Genomic DNA, 22,752 nt, shown 5'->3' with positions numbered 1-22,752 from the left:
AGAGATCTAGATTAAGCAACCAGAACCAAGTAGGTCTTATGAACAGGTTAAGATACATTTATATTGGTTCCTAAGTTTGGGAAACTCAGTTAACTCTTGTCTTTGCCAGTATCATGAAAAGCTTCATATTGATGCTATTGCTCCTTGAAAAAATCCATTTTCTCCCTGGGTCTTTGAACAGTTTATTTAATAAAATTTTTGAGCCCCTACCTCTACCAGGGGCATAATGCCCAGGTATGGCCCTTACCCTTAAGGAATTTAAAATTTAATTCGGTAGAAAGAATCAGATAATTTCAACACAAAAGGGTGTAGGCTGGGCCCAGTGGCTGACACCTGTAATCCCAACACCTTGGGAGGCTGAGGCGAGAGCATCACTAGAGCCCAGGAGTTCGAGGTCACTCTGAGCACACAGGAAGACCCCATCTGTAACAAAAAAAAAAAATTAAAAAAGGTGTACTGAGAACTACAAGGACAACTGCCATTTAGCTTAATCTAGGGGTTGGGTTGGGGGATAGCAGAGGAACGCCCAATCCAATTTCAAAAGACAAGTGGACTTAAGCAAAAGAAAAAGTACTGGAGAAGGGATTTCAGTAAGAAAGTACAAACGGTGTGGTAGTACAAACGACAAAGGGTGTGATTGTGCAAATGAGTGTGGTAGTACAAAGCACTTTGTTGTTACTTAAGAATGATAGGAGGTGGGGTAGAAGTAGAATGATAGGAGGTGGGGTAGAAGTAGAATGATAGGAGATGGGGTAGAAGTAGGCCACAGGGCCTTGTATGCAGGCTAAATAACATGGAATTTATCCCCTATATTGGAACCACTGGATAATTTTAACCAGGGTACTGATAAGCATTTAATATCCATCACTAAGGAGGATAAATTTAAGGGCAGAGTCTAGTTAGGAGGCTATTGAAGCAGTCGATATGAAGAGGATATGAGTTTGTGCTGTAGTAGTAAAGCTGGGAAGGATTAATTAAAAAAAAAAGTTGGGGGGCAGTCAGCAGGATTTGGAGACTGGATAATAGAGGTGAGGGAGAGAGGAGATATAATTCTTCAGTTTCTGGCTTGGTTGCCTGGATTAGTTTATTGGTGTAATGTGAGAGAGAGATTACTGATAGGGGAAAAAGGTAGATGAGTTTAGTTTAAGGCATCTTAACTTTCAAGTGCCCGAGAGATATCCAGCTATCTAGCAGCCAGTTGGATTTAAAAGTCTAACATTCAAGAGGTCTAGGCCTAGAGATACAGATCTAGGGTCGTCCGTTTATAGATTTAAGCCAAGTGGCGAAAATGAGAACTGTGCGGGGAGTGTGAGAAAAATAAGAAATGATGTGAGATGCCTCTCATTTGAGACAGGCAGCAAGGGGATAAGGATAGTTACAGATACAGTTCAGAACTTTGAAGTGGTAGCGGGAAACAGGAAATTAAGCATATTTATGCTAGCATGATGGCCTCCATTTCATAGAAAAAGAGTTGAGGCTGCTGAGAAAGTGATACTTTAGGTGCTGAAGCTGCGGAATAGAAACTAAAGGGAATGAGAAAGGGGACAGGCCAAGAAGTGCAAGGGTCCAGTGAAGATGTATTAACACCTACAGTGTTCAGTGGCCTGAGTTAGGGAATAGAGAAGGCAGACTAAAGCATTGATATGGATGGGTCTATTCTTTGGGGTGGAGGTGTATTTATGGAATGGGTTAATGATACTTCTTTCTTATATTGTCAGTTACTATACTAGGTGTTTCACTAGGAAAAATTTATTACTGAGTCAGGTTCTGGACAGAAGAGAGAACGCTTACCTATGCCAAAGATTGGTATAGCATTAAAGAGAATTTTCAATCCTGATTGCACATGAGAATTAGCTGGGGATCTTTGAGAACTATGTGACGCCAGATCCTACTCCCAGAGAGTCTGCATGGGGCCTGGTCATCAGAATTGTTTTAAAAAATTACCGGGCCGGGCGCGGTGGCTCACGCTTGTAATCCCAGCACTTTGGGAGGCCGAGGCGGGCGGATCACGAGGTCAGGAGATCGAGACCACGGTGAAACCCCGTCTCTACTAAAAAAATACAAAAAAATTAGCCGGGCATGGTGGCGGGCGCCTGTAGTCCCAGCTACTCGGAGAGGCTGAGGCAGGAGAATGGCGTGAACCCGGGAGGCGGAGCTTGCAGTGAGCCGAGATTGCGCCACTGCACTCCAGCCTGGGTGACAGAGCGAGACTCCGTCTCAAAAAAAAAAAAAAAAAAATTACCCAGATGATTTTTTTTTTTGAGACAACAGTTTCACTCTGCTGCCCAGGCTGGAGTGCAGTGGCACGATCTCGGCTCACTGAAGCCTCCGTCTCCTGGGTTCAAGTGATTCTCTTGCCTCAGCCTCCAGAGTAGTTGGGACTACAGGCGCCCACCGCCACACCCGGCTAATTCTTTTGTATTTTTAATAGAGACAGGGTTTCACCATGTTGACCAGGCTGGTCTCAAACTCCTGACCTCAGGTGATCCACCCACCTTGGCCTCCCAAAGTGCAGGAATTACAGGCGTGAGACACTGCGCCCAGTTGGCCAGATGATTTTAATGTGAAGCTAGAGCTGAGAACCAGTGAGCTAGAGAGAATTAAAAATTGGCAATAAAATTTTTTGTGAGATATGCAGTGGCCTAGATCATGTATGTTAAACATACAGTTGATAAAGGTTCAATAGATCTAGAATGTCAGTGGCAGATGCCTCAGCAAATAACTTCTACCCTGAAATTTTTTTATATGTCAAATTGATTTCAGTCACGCTCAGGAAAAGTGATTATATCTGAGTATCTAGTAATAAAAGAGAATATGGCAGCCAAAACTTCCAAGATATTTTTTTTTTGTACCAGGGATGGTAAAGCAGTCAGTGAGGACACATGAGATGCCATCATCAAATAAGTAGTGAAAGATTTGACACAGTAATCCTTAAAAATGTACACAGAGGGCTGGGTGTGGTGGCTCAAGCCTGTAATCCCAGCACTTTGGGAGGCCAAGGTGGGTGGATCACCTGAGGTCAGGAGTTTGAGACCAGCCTGGTCAACATGGTGAAACCCTGTCTCTACTAAAAATATAAAAATTAGCTGGGCATGGTGGTGGGCGCCTATAATCCCAGCTACTTGGGAGGCTGAGGCAGGAGAATTGCTTGAACCCAGGAGGCGGAGGTTGCAGTGAGCCAAGACCACACCATTGCACTCCAGCCTGGACAATAAGAGCGAAATTCCATCTCAAAAAAAAAAAAAAGTACACAGAGTAATTATAATAATGGGAATTAGTTTTTGAAAACAATTCTGAGTTGGCCAGGCGCGGTGGCTCATGCCTGTAATCCCAGCACTTTGGGAGGCCGAGGTGGGTGGATCATGAAGTCAGGAGATCGAGACCATCCTGGCTAACACGGTGAAACCCCGTCTCAACTAAAAAATAGAAAAAAAAAATTAGCCGGGCATGGTGGTGGGCGCCTGTAGTCCCAGCTACTCGGGAGGCTGAGGCAGGAGAATGGCGTGAACCTGGGAGGCGGAGCTTGCAGTAAGCCAAGATCACGCTACTGCACTCCAGCCTGTGTGACTCCATCTCAAAAAAAAAACAACAAACAAAAAAAATTCTGAGTTTTACAGTGTGTATAAAGTTAGTGTAACATTTATGAATAAAGGAAATATATATAGATTTCTTAACATTCTGTAATTTTACTTGGAGGAAGTGAAGAAAGCCTGTTTGGGGAATTCCCTACTGAATATTGGAGAGAATAAAATAAAAAGCCTACTGAGTATGAGTGTTTTGTTTTGAGACTATTAGCAGACTATTAGCATTGTTTCAGTTCTTTTTTTTTTTTTTTTTAGAGAGGGTCTCACTCTGTCACCCAGGCTGGAGTGCAATGGTGCGATATTGGCTCACTGCAACCTCTGCCTCCCAGGTTCGAGGGATTCTTGTGCCTTAGGATAGCTAGGATCACAAGGATGCACTACCACACCCAGCTAATTTTAGTAGAGACAAGGTTTCACCATGTTGGCCAGGCCGGTCTCGAACTCCTGACTTCAGATGATCCACTCTTTGGCCTCCCAAAGTGCTGGGATTACAGGCATGAGCCACTGCGCCCGGCCTATTATCACAGATTATATCTATCCCATTTGGATTATCACCCAGGGCCAGATAAACACCTTTACATATCCTAAACACAAAAGACTATACTTCTGCCCTCATGTACTTAAAAATTTAATGTTAAATCATAACATAGTCATCAGCCCAACAAAATTCTGCTTTCCTCCCATGCTACCCAGCAGCTTTTCTGCGTGGATGGGAAGGGTCATAGAAAGAACTGTCATATAATTTTAAGTTTTGTATTTTGGCAGTCTCTTCTGCTTTATTATGCTGTAAAATAGCTTTTCTCAACTGAGCTTCCTTACGTGAACCACAAAAAGACTACTTTCTCATTTTCCCTCAGGATGGTACACAAGGACCATTGTATATACATAGGAGAGAAGTTAACTTATAACTGTGGATACTTAGGATATTAGGGCTTGATTCTTTCATGGATTTAGTTTGCCTATTAGCAATCTAGCTCTGTTGAGATCCAACCCCTCCCTTTCTTCCTGTCCCTCACGGGGACTGGCTTTCTGGGGTAGGTGTTTGGCAAGTGTACTAATAGTTGAGAACAATCAATGCAATTAAGCAGTATATTACGATGTTTAAGTTCACAAGTGCATTCGCCTGATTGTCTATGTTCAGTGTTAGCTCTTCCACTTACTAGCTCTGTGACTTTGGACAGCTGTACTTTACTTTTCTCAAAAAAGAAGAATAGTACTTATCTAATGCTGTTTTATTGAGTATTAAATGAATTACTGCATTTTCTTTAAAGTTTTTAGAATAGTGCCTGGCACATCCTAAGCACCCAATAATGTTAGTTATTGTTTAATTCACATGGGAAGAATCTTTGTACCATAAAATACTGTGACTTACCTGGACAAGAGTTGTATGTGTGGGCATAGTGTGTATGTGTGTGTATGTATGTATGTATGTATGTGTGTGTGTATATAAAGTGCCTCCACTATTCTATTGATATCACAATTATATTACAGTACCTTAAAGGAAAATATTACTTTTCCCGTTGTACTTTTTCTGTATTCTTTTGTTTTTGTTTGTTTGTTTGTTTGTTTTGAGATGGAGTTTTGCTCTTGTCCCCCAAGCTGGAGTGCAATGGCGCAATCTCGGCTCACTGCAACCTCCACCTCCCAGGTTCAAGCGATTCTCCTGCCTCAGCCTTCCTAGTAGCTGTGATTACAGGTGCCTGTCACCATGCCCGGCTAATTTTTGTACTTTTAGTAGAGACGGGGTTTCACCATGTTGGCCAGGCTGATTTCAAACTCCTGACCTCAGGTGATCCACCCACCTCGACCTCCCAAAGTGCTGGGATTATAGGCGTGAGCCACCACACCCGGCCCTTTTTCTGTATTTTGTAAATGAACAACTATTACATTTCTAATAAAGGGAAAAAATTGGAACTGTTAGCTTGTGAATCTCATCCTTCCTTACTAATGCAGATCCAGAGTCAAAGAGAAAAACACAGTCTTGGTTCTGGATCTGCCAATCTTTGGATTAAGGGATAATAAATATCAAAAAGATAATGTACTTCGTTTGCTTGAATCTGAAATAAAATGGAGAATAAAGCTTTGACTCAGCAAGGAATAACAGTCATAAAAAAAAAGGCACAAGAGAGATTTTTCCAGAAAATGCATGTAAAGAAAGGGAAAGGAAAAAGTGCCTAGGGCTTAACCCTTGATTAAACCCATGTTCCAAGCGAAGGCTAAAGTATCCCCTTGATTAAACCCATGTTCCAAGCGAAGGCTAAAGTATCTTTAGGAAAGACAATGTGGGAAAGGCCAAAAAGTTTAATGATGAGAGAACTAACTGCAGGTAAGGGTGTGAACAGGCACCTTCATAAATTGTATTATAATAATGTTGGTTCCTCTTCACAAGGACCCAGGAAAGAAAATATTTTAACATTACAAATAGTTGTGCTTCACCTGAGAAACTTGTTGAATCTTAAGGATATCTAAAAATTATGTAATTAATCTTACTTCTGTCTTTACATTTGGCTGCTTTAACGTTCAGTGCTAAATCTGTACCCCTACAATTAACTACAGAAATATATGGCACATGTTTTATGTATTAATTTCACACCTGCCTTTGTCTTGTTTCTTATTTTGTGGTGTTAAATATAATTTTATATACTGCCTTAATGTAATAGGATATGATATAAAGGTTCAGATATAAAATTAAAATGGTACATTTTGAAAAAATATGAAAAGACCCTTTTAAGATATAAAATTTAGGTAAGATAAAATCAACTCAGGGAAATCCAGTTAAAAGCCAAATAGAGCTGTATTTTTATACTGTACAAAAAAATTTACACTCTTAATGTAACTAGATACATCTAAGGGTAAATTACACATCTCTCAAACACAGTATTTTAACATCTAAGATATGTTTCTGCATTGCAGACTGATACTGAATTTTATACATCTTTATTTACAATAACTTAAAATATTTTTTCATCTCTGGCAGATATTTACAAGGTCAACAGTGACTACATTTCACATTTCAACAATCAACAGCATTAATCGGTTCATTAAGACAGGATAATGGCTTACATGCACCAATAAATATGATCTTAAATTCACGGTTTTTTCTTCAGCTCAAAAAATGAAGGTTGTCACTAGTCCTAGGTTGAAAGGACATCACTTAATACAAGTCATAATTTCTATATGCCTATCCTATTTAAATTTTCACCAGCACTATTCTCTAAATACTTGGGAAGTTTATACCAAGTTATAGGTTGATGCTGGTTTAAAAAAAAAAAAAGAGCTGATGTGTACATTCCATATCCTTTTATGAAGCAAACATATGAAAGTGAGATAGTTCTTATTTACTATCATTGTGACAGAGATCAGATTACATAATGCCAAAGTAATAAAAATCCTTCAGAAATTATAGCTCAGAAGACCCAAATTATCATGAGAAAAACAGTGGGAAAATAATTTTTGCACCCTAAAAAAAAAAAACTGTTTCACTTAACCACTTAAACTGAATGTAAAGCCAGAATAATTTTAGAGTAAGAATAAAAAAGATTCAGTGTCAAGTAGATGAACTTATTACAAATATTTTTAAACATGGAGCATATCTCTCAATTCAGTATGGATGATAAAACTTAAAAACAAACAAACAAACTCCCCCAAACCCAAACCTGTATCAGTGATTGTTAGAAAGCCAATCCTCTCTTTCCAAGACAGCTAATCAATATTACTTTTCAACTACTCCCTGCTATAAAAAACAATACATAAAACCTGTTTGGAACACTGATATGCAAATACATTTCATGATTTCCAAAAAAAATTACTTAACTTTTGAAATAAATTACTTAGTTCTTATTGGGCTATACATTTTAAAAAATGAGTATTTTAGCTTTTCTTAACCCAATCCACTTAGTTCTTATTGGGCTATACATTTTAAAAAATGAGTATTTTAGCTTTTCTTAACCCAATCCTGTATTTCTGCAAAGAAAAAAACACTCAGAATGATCATGGACATAAATTATTTAACAAACTTTACCAGTTTAACCAATATTATACTTATAATAATTGCCACTGCCCTTTAAAATAGGTACATTTCCTTAATGCCCCCCTAAATTTTACTTAACCCACAATATTATACAATATACCAATTTTAGGAATTTCCCCCTTTTTATTCAATCCTGATGAGTAGGATCCTTAATTTAAGGAGACCAGAAACTGCTATGAGGAATAATATTTAGATTTAGTCTTTAACAGGTACTTTTGCTGGAAGTGTAAAATATTGACATTTATTGACATAAGAAAACCTAAAATGGAATCTTGTAGCTACTGTAAACCTATTTTCCAGGTCAGAGAATATTTTTAAGATACTTTATATGTTAAAGAGGCTTCATTCCTTAACAAGTACTTTAAAAATTATATTTGGTAGATACATTTTCTTTGGTAAATTTTGTAATCAATGAAGATGTAAAGAACTTCCTTTGATATAATTAACACTGAGCTGTTTATACTCAAATACAGCAAACCATATTGATATCAGTTCTGTAATTGGGGATGAGTTGTCCAATTAAATTCATTTCTTTGAAAATAAAAGGATTTCTTTATTAGACCTTCTTCCAGATACACATTTTTAAAGAGACTCATTTATACTTTAAGCTACACCTAATTCTATTTTTTTATAAAATCAATATTAGACATAATAGCAGACATCTGAATATGCCTTAATTTGTAAATATGATTAGCACAATTTCTAAAAATCCAGAAGCAAAACATATACCCTACATTTCTGTACTATGCTGCCAGTTATTTCACATCATTCCCAGCTTTCTGCTAATTTCTATCCTGAATTGTTTGCTCTTACATATATTTCTCATAGGACTATGGCTAAGATTACAAAAATACTGAAAAGACTGAAGTTACCAAAATGTTGTACTTGTGTGGTCAGGTTCAGAAGAACTATGCCTACATGGGCAAGGAGGTTGGGTGGTGATGACTCCTCTATGAATAGTATTTTCTATATATCCTCAGTACCAGTATGATATACCTATTAGGAACACATAATGCAAGTAATACTAAAATTTGTCTTACATTATCAATATGACCACCTTGGCATGGAAAACTGTACCAATCTGATGACTCATAATTTTACTGGCATTGTTAACAGTTTTACACTGCATTCCATCTTCTTATAATCTGGCAAATATTCTAATTTCTAATTGGTTTTCAAACAACTTGTTTCTAAAAACACTTTAAAAAAATTAAAGTATTGCAAGTAAGTGTCTCAACCAACTTGGTGGTAAAACGATGACAATAATCTTCAACTTGAAAGATAAAAAGTCTTATGTTCAGACTGTTTAACATAGCCGTACGTAGAAAAATTGCTCTAAAATTCTTACAGATTTTCTGATCATTGGCATGACCTGTTAAACTTTTTAAAGCTGAAAACGAAGATGTAACTGAAATACTGATTAAAAAACAAAAACCCAAAACATACCTTGTAATCCAAGGTCAGAAATGCAGAGATATTCCTTGCCAGTGTTTGTAATAAATAGGGGACTACCCCTAAAGACAGGTACTACATTTTTTATTTACATATGAACATGCAGAGATTTAAACAAGACAACTGATTGTCAACGACTGAAGTACTCAAAAATGGACTCCACTTCATTAAAATATTCACAAAAGTAGTGCAAACAAAACAATCTGAAAGAAGTTATTCTCAGTATTCCAGTGTCTAATAAACAATTTTAATTAATTTAAAGCTACTAGGTGGAATCTGAGAATACAGACTGGAAATACTGAGCTTATATAGCTGAGACTACCGCATTTAAGACATTTTATGTGGTATATACACACTTTAAATGACATCATGGTCACTGTTCCATTATGGAATCATAAGCTTCACACTATAAAACCTTTTTCAATCATATAAGGAAATATTGCTTGCATTTGCTCTAAGCATAAGATTCAGTCTCTTTCTACATTAAAAAGTAATGGAATCAAATTTATTTAATCTTTACTTTGCAATACTCTATTGTGCAATATAATTAGCTTGCCACACTGGTGACTGAAAGCTGGCTGACTCAAAAATTACTTTAAAATAACTAGAAAACACTGATCAAAGCCATTTCATTGGGTTTATTTTACATTTAAATAAATCCCAACAAATGTATTCAACTATAAAATGGCAGCATACAACTGTTATGTGGCAGAAAATAGTAAGGCATAAATTAGAATAATGTATTGATCCTTACATCTGTAGATATACTTAACATTTCCAACATTTCCCCATCTAGATTACTCTACATTTTTTCTGTATTTAACACTTTTCTTAATGTATTGCATTCACCAACTACTAGACCAGAATTATAAAGAAACTGCAAAAATGGAGTTAACAACCCACTGCCTCCCCAAACCCATGGGAACTGGGTTTGATTCTGGCTCTGCTTTAGTTATATGATCTTGATCACACCACAACCTCTGAGCCTCTGTTTCTTGAGGATGAAGGTTGGGGTGAGGAAGTGGGAGACTAGCTAGATTATCTCTAGGGTTTCTTCTTAGCACAATTCTGATTCTATAATAAATAGACAAAAGTGAATTGGAAAGGTAAGGGGAATGGTAAGGGGTAAAGGTAAGGGGATCAGGATTTTAAAATAACGATTTTCCCCTTAGCTTCTTAAAATATTTTCACATTTAAAAATCTTCAGGCCAGGTGTGGTAGTTATGTCTGTAATCCTAGCACTTCTGGGAGGCCAGGTGGGTGGATCTCTTAAGCCCAGGAGTTCAAGACCAGCCTGGGCAACATGGCAAAACCTCGTCTCTACTAAAAATACAAAAATTAGCCAGGTGTAGTGGTGCATGCCTGGAGTTCCAGCTACTCCAGAGGCTGAGGTGGGAGGATCACCTGAGCCCAGGGAGGTTGAGGCTGCAGTGAGCCGTGATAGTGCCACTGCACTCTAGCCTAGAGGACAGAGTGAGACCCTGTTTCAAAAAATCAAATCTTCTGAGTTAACTATTCACTTTGCATTTTAGTATGCTTTCTAGTAATTAATGTCAGAGCGAGCTCCCAAAACCTTCAGCTATTTCTTTGTATTCTTTTATCCAACTTGGCATACATGGCACCAACCTAATTGTTCTATTACAGAAAACAAGTATTTTCTCCTTAAATATCTTTTTCATAATGATTAGACTTTTATGGAAATGAGGAAATATATAACAAAAGCTTGTTAAAAAAAAGTATGAATATTGCTGGCATATATCTGTAACAGCTGTTGTATATATGAAACAAAACTATTTTAAATTAAATGCCAAAAATAATACATGTTAAAATGCATATTTAAAAACTTAGAAAATCTGACTCTCAGTTTGTTAAACTAACACCTTCCATTTTAACTAATAATAATTCTTGCACAAGAAATCTGTTGTAAGACCCTGCCTGAATGCAAGGCTTAGGCTAAATGAAATGTTTCTTCACTGAGGTCAACTCATATCACCTAAAAGAACAGAAAACAAATGTTACAGGGTCATAAAATGTTAATGTGGGTATGTATACATACAAGCATATATGTATATACATACAGATAAATAAAATCTTCTAAGATGAACTTTTTTTTTTTTTTTTTTTTTCCCGGAGACGGAGTCTTGCACTGTTGCCTGGGCTGGAGTACAGTGGCACGTTCTTGGCTCACTGCAACCTCTACCTCCCGGGTTCAAGTGATTCTCCTGCCTCAGCCTCCCGAGTAGCTGGGATTATAGGCGCCTGCCACCACGCCCAGCTAATTTTTTGTATTTTTTAGTAGAGACGGGGTTTCACCATGTTGGCCAGGCTGGTCTCGAACTCCTGACCTCATGATTCACCCACCTCAGCCTCCCAAAGTGCTGGGATTACAGGCGTGAGCCACCGCGCCCAGCCAAGATGAACATTTTTTAAAACCAATTTTTCAGGTATAACATAAGATTTCTAGCCAAAGAAAATTTTGTTGTATTCTAACTTTTGCTGTAATTTGGTATTGTGTGGTATTTCTTTTGTGCTTTAACTAAAATCATGCTAGATTTAGATGCCAATAAATGTACAATTTGAATTGAAAACAGTCTTTTTACCTCCCAAATAATTTATGCCATAAAGTGACTGACCTCCAGCCATCGCCAAGATCTCACTTTCTAGGTAAGTATAATGCTCCTTTCCTTACATACCTGAAACTGCCTGTTTTAGTATGTTATGGGCCTTTACAGCTTATTTATTTTGGCTATTTTTAAACTCCTTTCATTTATTTGACATTCCTTAGTTAAATTAAAAGAAAAGATATTTAAAATATTTAAAATACAACTTTGTGATATATACATATACACACCATATATATATATACACACACACACAGACACACACAAATCAATAAATTGTCTATTTATCAACTTTTAGCTTTACCCCGGACTTTGGCAATGTTGTAGATACTAGTTCAGGTTCTAGTTTTCCATTTTTACATGAGCTGGAAAATGTTACAGACCACCAAATTTAAACAAGCATCTCATATATAAAGAGTCTAACAGAAAGTCTCTTAGAGAAAAAAGAAAGTTCTTACAATAAAAAACGGGAGGATTGCTAGGTGTGAAAAAAAAAAGGCGTTTTTCCTGGTTATTTATCAAAATCTATTGTAATTTTCATGGTAGAGATAAAATTTTAACCTTTGCTAATTAGGAGAATACTTGCTTTCTATAAATTCAGTATATTTTTCTTAAATAATAATCAAGTAAAAACATCTAAATGTACAAAGCACTAATAGCTCTGATGTATTCTGTGGAAGGATAACTTATAACAGTTTAAGTCACAATACATTTTTTTAAAACCCAATATATTCCCTTCTTTCTCAAACATCAGAGCCTGAGACCCAGAAGAGGTTATGATAAAATCTATCCAACCAGATGAGAACTAAGAAAATTTTTTTTGCCAATAATGTTTTTGTAACCTCTTAGCAGTTACCAAATGCTACTTACATACATTCAACATCTAGCTTACTGGCATGATTTCAAAGTTTTATAAAAATGAGGAACTGCAGATATATGATTAGAAGGTACACAAATTGCATTACATTAAACACAAAGGCAGTGTGGTCCTTGTAGGAGAAATCAAGGTCAGTACCCCCTGGTAGAAATGTTCTATAAAAATGTGTCACATTGAAGTATCAGTGTTTTCAGCCAATTGTCTGTCCCTGATATATTTCCTTGGAGTATGTAATGTATCAGGACTTTAGGTTTCTTAATCCAAAATATCTGACTGAATTTAGGTACATCTAGAAAGCAGCTGAAAGGGTTTCTCTTATAGTCTGACATAACAGAAAGTAGATTGAGAAATCCCTCTCTTTACCTGAAGATGTACTGTTACACTTCAGCCATCAGCTCACAAAGGAAAAGAAAAAAAAAATCAAAATCTCCTCTCACACACACAATCTCCACACAAGCTAAACAAAAACTACCCCCCCGCCCCCACAAAACCCCAGCACCAAAGTATCAATCATTCCTGGGAAATAGAACATGCCCCTCAGATTCTGATTTGTTAGTTGGCCAAACTTGAAGGACAGAAATGACCTTATATGTCCTTGTGGGGAAGAGGGAAGACATGTTAATAATGACTATAGAGCCATTGAGAAAGTGCATTATCAATTACAGAATCAACTTAAGAGTCCTGCCCTCCAATGGAGGTGGTCACAACTTGATTTAAATGCCTCCGTAATTGAACATTTATGTCTTCGGGATAAAGGAGATGGGGGGGTGGAGAAAAAGCTACCCTCATTTTAATGAAAAAGTGCAGCAGTCTACCACCTTTCCCCATGCTTCTCCAGAAAATGATTGCACAGACTCAGAGAAGTCCAAAGTCATAGCAGAATCTCTGAGGCACTCCTGGTTAAGAGAAAAAAATATGATCCAGTAATCTTCATAGTTCTATAGACTATGAGAACAAACCCGTTTTGTTTTTAAACAAAAGCCAAAGAATCGTTTCATAGGGATCATATACACCATTTCCTCTAACGTATCCTCAGTCTCACAGTGTTGAAATGGGACCGATCAGCCTACGATGGATTGCACATCACCCAAGGAGAAAGGAAGGCATGGAAAAGGCAAACATTTTATACTGCTTCACAAACACATTTACAAGGAATAGGTGAAGAGAAGATGTAGGAAAGAGGGATAAAGAAAACCTTATTGCTGTTTTGATACAAAATACAGTATGAAGATACCTAAACTAAATGAAATCTGATAACAGTGACCAATATTTTCACAATGTGGGATGAAGTGTCTTCTTGCACAATGAAATGTTCAGTTTAAAAGGTAAGCAGAAAGATGAGGGAGGATGTCAAAACTACACCTGGGATATTAGCTGCATATTGAAACTTGGGGATCGAGACTGCTTGGTCAAGGGGGCTCCTGGGCTGAGGAGCTCTTTACCTTCGCCAGCTTGACCTAGCCGGTCTTCCTGCAGACTGACAGTTGAGTATCGATTAGCATTGTTAGCTGCTAAATTAGTACCTCCCTCAGTGCCAACCCCAATGCTGGTACTTGCTTGACTGCCATTTACATAGTCAAATGATTTACTTGAGGAAGCACTGGCTGTCCGGATTAGACTTAAGCTATTGGTTTTTGGCACCACCTGGCCAGCAGGCAGGCTCAGGTGTTTCTTCATTGGTGTCAGCTCAACTGAATCTACACTAAGATCAGTTGGTTGCTGTACATACTGCTTGCGAACTACTGAATCTCGAGGGCTCTCACTGGATTTGATGGCAGAGGCTGTTTCTTTATCCTTGGCTGAACGCCCGGTTGCTACTTTCCTTAAGCTTCCCCTCTGAGAAGAGGAGGATGGTTTGGTCCCAATTGGCTGACTGCTGAGGGAAGCCCCTGATGAAAATCCTTCATCTGCATCATTCAGGTTTACAGACTCCTCTCCTCCATTTACACCCTCAGCACCTAAGAAAACAAATCAGACAGACTCAGCGATAGCTAAATTAAATAAGAAGCAGCTGTGAATAACAACACTGACCTTATCTCTTGGGTAATGTTTGCTATAGGTTGTCAATTGCCCTACTATCAACACTTCCCCTAAATAATTTAGGGGAAATCTTAAATTTACACAAATTCTACTATACTAATACCTGTTAATTTAGCTTTATTTAGTCCAGTTTTTGTAAAACTATCCACAAACATATCTAGTATACTGTCAATATTTAGGCATGTAAAACAACTAGGTAAAATACAACAGTTTGTTAACATAAATTTTTATAATACACTATCATTCTTCTTCTGAAATGACCATATCTACCTACTGGAAAAAAAAAAAAATTTTCCCCTCATACCGTCTTTAACCCACCATAAGATGTGCAAAAGAGACCCTCTCTTCTAATTCCGGTTATCCAGAATTATACCAAAAACCCATTTATGCTTACAGGCCAAACTCTTTTTAACTATAATAAAATTTTATATTTACTCAGTGATTGGTTAACTGCTTCTATATGGCTTTAGAACCTTTAACATGGAACTAGCAAATTTTTTAAATAACTCAAAACTATATTGCTTCTGTAACTTCACAGTCATTTTGTCTTATGGCCTTTTCTACTCACTGGTTTCCATATTTTGATCAATTAATGTGAAGAAAATATCAGAGAGCAGTGGTAGGGAACCAGCAGGGGTATTTAAGGATTTATATTTTCTATATGGTATGTTTTGATAATATTTTATGTAATTATTTCTATATTTTAGATTCTTAGTATTGAGATGTATTGTCATAATCACAAAATACTATAGTGTCCCATCACATTTCATTTCATGCAGAAACTGCAGTTAACAAAATAATGTTTTTTTTTTTTTTGAGACAGAGTCTCGCTCTGTCACCCAGACTGGAGTGCAGTGGCACGATCTTTAGCTCACTGCAACCTCTGCCTCCCACGTTCAAGTAATTCTCCTGCCTCAGCCTCCCGAGTAGCTGGGATTACAGGCGTGTGTCACCATGCCCAGCTAATTTTTGTATTTTTAGTAGAGACAGGGTTTCACCATGTTGGCCAGGCTGGTCTCCAACTCCTGACCTCAAGTGATCTGCCCACCTCAGCCTCCCAAAGTGCTGGATTACAGGCATGAGCCACCACGCCCGGCCAACAACAGAATTCTTATCTTGGGTTTTTGTAGGAAGAAGAGAAGAATATATAATATACTGAGCTTGCAGTTTACAGAAAGCCAATTCTCTTACTGAGAGTATGATCAACATTCTCTTAGAAAGTAATACATTTGCTTCTTTTAATAACTCATATTGGTTTGCTACCTATTAAATACATTTTCCAGACTTCTGTAAAGTTTAATCTGAATCTACAAAACAGATATCAACATTACAGGTAAGGTAAAAATGTTAGGAAAGAATCTAAACAAATATTAGAGATATAATGTTACCTAAGCAAAATATATACAAAATATTTAAACACAATCTTTTATTTAACATAGCACCTGGAAAAATAAACTATTTACTTAGCTATATTTACTCAAATGGATTATTTTCTTCCTTCTAAAGAATGAAATAAGCTATCCTTAAAGCAAAAGGCACCTTATTATATCCAACAGTTTAATAATCTTTAATCATCATGCAAAGCCATATGAAAATGCATTTACTAAGAACAGTAGCAGCTAACACCACTTCTCTCAACCTCTTCAAAAGAACTGTATATAATGTACTTTTATAATGTACCTCAAAATAAAAACTTTATATTCATATGATACATTTTAGTAATTTACTTATAATTAGTATAAAGAACTCCAAAATGCCCAAGAAAGGATAGTTATTGGGTCAGAATTGATATTAGTGATATAAAACTGGGAGTGAACAGAAATGTATCATTAGGTATATTTATTAGGAAAGGAGACTGAGAGACTTAGTGCTAGCTTCTGAATCTTGCTACGTGCAGATCTGATGCCCAAGCAATATGGCCATAAAAAAGATGGTAACATAAAAGCCACCATGCAAGAGAATCTATTGATATTTTATATACTAAGAAATGCTTAGTATATATAATGGAATACTGATTATACTTTAATCACAGGTATCATCTTCAGTTCAGTAATAATTTTTTAAAAACATTTGTTTTTATTATATATTTTTTGAGACAAGGTCTCACTCTGTTGTATAGGCTGGAGTGCAGTGGCACAATCACAGCCCACTGTAGCCTCAACCTCCCAGGCTCAAGTGATCCTCCCACCTCAGCCTCTCAAGTAGCTGGGACTACAGGCATGTGCCACCATGCTTGGCTAATTTTTGTACATTTTGTAGAGATGGGGTTTTGCCATGTTGCCCAGGCTGGTCTCAAACTCCTGGGCTTAAGCAATCCACCTGCCTGGGCCTGCCAAAGTGCTGAGATTATAGGCATGAGCCATCGTGCCTGGCCAGTTTAGTAATAATCTTAACTCCAGCTTTAAAAGTCACAAATAGAAGGTACTTGACAATCAGTAGAAAAGTAGGTGATGGGCTTATATTGTCCCTTCAATTTCAACATGTAATAAACCCAATTTTAATTGTAAAATTATTTAAAACCATCATAGCAGAAAACTAGTCAAAAATCTATGTTAATCCAAAAGCTTGAGCAGAGTTCAGAAGTACCAAAACTTTTCATAGGTTTTAGTAATATCCTTTCTTCTGTTTAAAAAGCTTGGTGGGGTATGGTAGCTTATGCCTGTAATCCCAACATTGTGGGAAGCCAAGACAGGCAGATCCCTTGAGTTGAGGAGTTTGAGACCAGCCTGGGCAAATGGCAAGATCTTATCTCCATAAAAAGTTAAAAAATTAGCCAGATGTGATGGCACCCACCTATAGTCCCAGCTACTCAGGAGGCAATGGTGGAAGGATCACTTAAGTCCAGGAATTCGAGGTGGCAGTGAGCTATGAATCTTAAGGAGGCTGGGTGCAGTGGGTCACACCTGGGGAGGCCAAGACAGGAGGATTGCTTGAGCCTGGGAGTTCAAGACTAGCCTGAGGCCGGGCGCAGTGGCTCACACTTGTAATCCCAGCACTTTGGGAGGCTGAGTCGGGCGGATCACAAGGTCAAGAGATCGAGACCATCCTGGCTAACATGGTGAAACCCCAATCTCTACTAAAAATACAAAAATTAGCTGGGCGCGGTGGCGGGCGCCTCTAGTCCCAGCTACTAGGAGGCTGAGGCAGGAGAATCGCTTGAACCCAGGAAGCGGAAGTTGCAGTGAGCCAAGAGCGCGCCACTGCACTCCAGCCTGGGCAACAGAGCGAAACTCCATCTCAAAAAAAAAAAAAAAAAAAAAAAGACTAGCCTGAGCAACATATCAAGACCCCATCTCTACAAACAATTTAAAAATTAACTGGGCAAGATGACATGCCTGTTGTCCTAGCTACTGAGAAGGCTGAGGCCAGAGGTTTGCTGGAGCCCAGGAGTCTGAGGTTACAGTGAGCTATGACTGTGCCACTACACTCCAGCCTGGACAACAGAGTGAGACTATCTAGGGGTCGAGAAAAAACCCTCAAGAAAGAAAAAGGCAATTGTGTCTCAAAACATTTTTCCTTTGTAATTTTCTCCAAAGGTGATAACAATACCATTCATGGTCCAAAGAGGAGACATCTGAAATGGAATTTTTTTCTTATTTTTTTTACTCCTTTTTGTATTTACACTGAACCCCAAGAAGCTATGAAATGGATTTTTAATGAACTTTTCTATTCATGGCTGACTTTACTTACACATTTGGCTTCTGTTAATATTGATTTAAAACTACAAATAAGCCAGGGGTGGTGGCTCATGCCTGTGATCCCAGCACCCTGGGAGGCTGAGGTGGGCAGATTGCTTGAGCCCAGGAGTTTGAGACCAACCTAGACAACATGGCAAAACTCCATCTCTACTAAAAATACAAAAAAACTAGCCGGCTGTGGTGGCGTGCCTGTAGTCCTAGCTATTCCAGAGGCTGAGGTGCGAGGATCACTTGAGACCAGGAAGTTGAGGCTACAGTGAGCCTTGATTGTGCCACTGCACTCTTGCCTGGGTGACATGAGTGAGATCCTGCCTCAAAAAAATAAATAAATAAAACTACAAATAATCTGGATTAAAAGGTAAAATAAGGAAACATTCCTCTTTCCTTGTGGCTACACCCTCTCCCTCCCTCCCCCAAATTGAAATTTTACCAGTGATAGATATTAAAATAGGATATTTTAATATTTTATAGGATATTAAAAAGGAACTACTATTTTGGTTCATTTGTTTCAAAGTGTATGACTCAATGTATTGGAAGGAATGCTTCAACCTAATCCCACACTTTCTGGAATTTCAGCAACTGTTGATTAACATAGTACTATATTTAGCGTAAATACTTCCAATATTCTAGCAACAGTAGTAGATAAGTGGCTCAGTCATTCAGGAATGTTCAGTTTAGGCCAACTCTGGGTTCCACATCTATTCATCTTATTGTTATGTGTTTATACAAGATAAAACTTACTCCTAGGGATAATGTAGTAAGATACAGGGAAAAAAGGGAAGGCTGCATCTTTCAGAGCCATTTAAAGGATCTCTCAAACAGCACCAACTTTTTTGGGTCCCTAGGTCATGCACATGCAACACTGTTAAATGAATTAAGGTCAATCTGGGTAAATGGGCAAGGGAACAGAGGGTAGATTTAGATTCTTACTGAGCATGCTCAAATTTCTAATGCACCAAAGAGCAAGAGAGTTCCCTATGGTGGAAATTAACTGCTTTATGTATGTTTGGTCTTTAAGTAAAAATATATAACCTCTTTTAAAGCTACTTGCTTGATTTCATAAATAAGTATAAAGGTTCCACAGTAGCAATACATTAAATAATTTTTTAAAAACTGGCTACGGTTCCCTCTTTTACAAAGCTAATTTCTATGGCATTACATGCAAAACAGCAAGTAAATACTTTTCCAACAAAGAGAAGCATTCTTTTACAGATGGGGGTTTGGGGGAAGGGTATTAAAAAACCCCTCCATGTTTCGATACCTACATTGTAGAAATAAGGCTCTACTAGGATATCTGACCTCTAAATAGAATAATACATTTTAATTCCATTGAATTGAATACAACCATTATTTACAATAAATTGTAAAATGTACTGTGCATCAGGATAGCACATGTATAGAAGGTATCAGTAGTTTACTAGTTAGGCCTAAGCAACTTAATCTACAGATGATAAAGCCAATGAATATCAGCATACTTTGTCAAAGAGCTGAGAAATTCTCCATTGAACACCATAGAATTACAGATAAATCAGCTGGCTCCACTTCAATATCTTAAAGATAATATGCTAATGTTTTAATACTCTCTTCACAAAATTTTAAAGAATAAATTATTGTATAAATAAAATCATTCATATTGATGAATAAGGCTCATGTCCACTGGGTGCATTTTTCTTTCCTAATGTTAGAATAAACATGCTCAGTAATAAAAGAATTCCAAGCATTTGCAGACCTTTTGGAGACAGGACCCTGCCTTGTTAGTAGCCATGCCAAGCTGTTCCTTGATTACACAGGGATGCAGACTCCAGGCCAGCACAAATGGTAACTAAAGATTGCACCTGACCTGGTGCTATGCATATGAGGAGGGAGGGTGCTTTGCAAGGAGAAGCTAATACACCCTGGGGTACTGGAAACACACATTAGAATGGAAAGATGCTCTGCTTGGGGATAGAGAGCCAGGATCCTTCTCCAGCAACTGCCTCACTGACTTCTGCCTCCTCATCTCTGTCCTACCCTCTGTTGTGGCTGTTGCTGAGTTGGGCTCCGGCGAGCCATGCTCAGGGGTCCTGCGCACCAGCACCTCCCCCTCTTGCACACGTTTGATCCCTAGGTCAGTGGAGCCGTGTTGGATCGGGGAGCCAGGAATACTCGAGTCAGCCTCGTTTGAGAAGTCAAAGCCATCTGGGATTCAACATATAAAATTTTAGTGCGTTTATGCTGCTCTATTATTTTCTGAGCATTTTGACCCAGGCAGATAAGAGAATGTATATATGGATATGATATAAACACAAACACTATTTATATAGTTACATGTGTGTGCACAGCATGCACACACATAAGGCAGCAGATGAACAATGTGAGGTTTGCAAATGAATTAAGACAGAAAAATCAGGATCATTAAAATGGCAATATCTCTTAGGCAAGACAGCTTGACTATTCAAGTATCATGTGTATGAAATACTGCTGGATTCAGCACTTACAAAAAAAGGAAAGGCAAAGATAAAAATCCAAAATCAAGAATAAATCATTTTATGAACAGCTTGCATTATACTGTTAGTTTGGCCAGTTATATAGTTTTTCCCACAGTGCTCATATGTGCACCTTTTTTTTTCCAGTATGGTAACAAGGTTAAAGCAACTTCTTTCCTATTGTTCTTATTTAGTTCAAAAGAGACAAAAATTTAACCTCATCTTATTTTGTTTTAATCTTCATACAGCAATCTAAACATCTATTTTATAAATACATATTAAAATAACTTTAGACATTTAGTCACATTTCTAGTGATATTTTTAACAAAAAAATTTACTTTAATTATACAGGGTCTTTTAATATCATGTGCTAAGACAGTCTGTAAAAACAGTGATAAATTTACTTGACTCCATGTGTGGACTACGGGGATTTTGTACTCACCTTCTCTTCTCCATCTATGACGACGAATTGAAGCTGTTGTAATTGCAGTCCGAGAAATCCTCGGCACTGTTGGAGTGACTTCAACTTTAAGGACTTTCTGGCCTTCTTGTGTAGAATCAGGAGCATCAAATGGTAATGAGTTTTTCATGGCATTGGCAACCTACAATGATAATATAAGTCTATACAAGTTTACAATCAATATGCAGTTTTTGTTTATACTACATGTGTCCATAATTTTTGAATATGTATTTAAAATTTGCATTATAATGTGTAATAAATGTATCTTTGTTGTTCTGTATTCTTTTAAGCAGGCTTTTCAAATGAGAATTTCTAAAACATGAGTCACATACCCCACTGATGCCTTAAAATTGTTGACTTTCAAAGAGAAAAAGCATTCCAAAGAAAGAATTAACATATAAACTCTGATTATGAGACAATTTAGAATTGTCTGATTCTTCAGATGATAAATAACATGCAAAATTTAATCTCTGATAAACATTAGGATGTTCTCCACTCTTCTGTTTACATGAGGAGAAATGTTCCCTAAATACTTCTGGCATTTTGTCCTACCATTTTCTGCTCCCTGAAGAGGAAAGTGACATACCTGGTAATTGCCATTTGACTGATCCATGTTTCCTAATTGGGTTGTACTAATCTAGCAAAAATCTTGAGCTAAAGGATTGTCTTGCTCCTTCCCTCTCCACTTGGACAAGCCCACGTGGAATTAAGCAGACTGGATAGGTGTGCCTGATGAGCTCACTCAAACATTCTTTCCAGTGGGCTGTTCCAAGGTCTAGATTTGAAGGAAAGTTGAGTCTTTCAATTTAGCTTTTAACAGTAAAGAAAATACTTGTTCCCCATCTACCAACTATTTTTCTGTTTATCACGTGGCTCTAGATTTGAATAGGGAAAAAGGGTATTATTATGGGGTCCCTCAGAGACCACTGACAATAAAGGAATACTGTTAGTATTAGTAACACTAGAGTTACTAGTCTCTTTACCTGTATTGCCTTGGAAATGCCACCTCTACTTAATTTACAAGATTGTTGAAAGGATAAACTATTAATTTAAAGAGTTTCATAAGTTCAAGGTACTACTATGATGATATAATTTTTTAATCTTTTTATCCATTTGTTTTAATGTAACTCTTAGGGTAAGATTAGGAAACAAATGGAAATTCAAATAGAGAATTACTGCAAATGCTACCTCAATAAATTTATATTTAGCTTAAAATATTTTTTAAATGATATAAATAAAATGGCTTTTGAAAAGCTGGGCCAGGCAAGGTAGCTCATGCCTGTAATCCCACCACTTTGAGAGGCTGAAGCAGGCAGATCACTTGAGTCCAGGAATTTGAGACCAGACTGGGCAACATGGTGAGACCTTGTCTCCACAAAAAATACAAAAATTTGCCGGGTGTGCTGGTATGCACCTGTAGTCCCAGCTACTCAGGAGGCTGGGGCAGGAGGACCACTTGAGCCCAGAAGGTGGATGTTACAGTGAACTGTGATCACACCACTGCACTCCAGTATAGGTGAGATCC

At 37.6% G+C, this 22,752-nt stretch overlaps 1 protein-coding gene across 7 annotated transcripts in view; it reads right to left on the bottom strand.

Annotated features, from left to right (window-relative positions):
- Positions 1 to 6,841: 6,841 nt before the first annotated feature.
- The window catches only part of HYCC2 (hyccin PI4KA lipid kinase complex subunit 2), a 102,859-nt gene continuing 86,948 nt past the window's right edge, over positions 6,842 to 22,752 (bottom strand). For 6 of the 7 annotated variants that reach the window (XM_058439774.1, XM_032754999.2, XM_032755000.2 and 3 more), the window contains 3 exons: positions 21,210 to 21,369; positions 20,313 to 20,480; positions 6,842 to 14,522 (listed from right to left, as the gene is read on the bottom strand). In XM_058439774.1, coding sequence (XP_058295757.1) covers positions 13,921 to 14,522; positions 20,313 to 20,480; positions 21,210 to 21,369 — 930 coding nt within the window. In that variant the 3' untranslated portion in view covers positions 6,842 to 13,920. The remainder of the gene's footprint in view (positions 14,523 to 20,312; positions 20,481 to 21,209; positions 21,370 to 22,752) is intronic. The other variant, XM_032755001.2, reaches the window with a different exon arrangement.

Source organism: Hylobates moloch, unplaced genomic scaffold (genome assembly GCF_009828535.3).
Source record: "Hylobates moloch isolate HMO894 unplaced genomic scaffold, HMol_V3 SCAFFOLD_1, whole genome shotgun sequence".
NCBI lineage: Eukaryota > Metazoa > Chordata > Mammalia > Primates > Hylobatidae > Hylobates > Hylobates moloch.
Note: the sequence above shows the minus strand (reverse complement) of the source record. Positions and strands in the feature narration are given on the sequence as shown.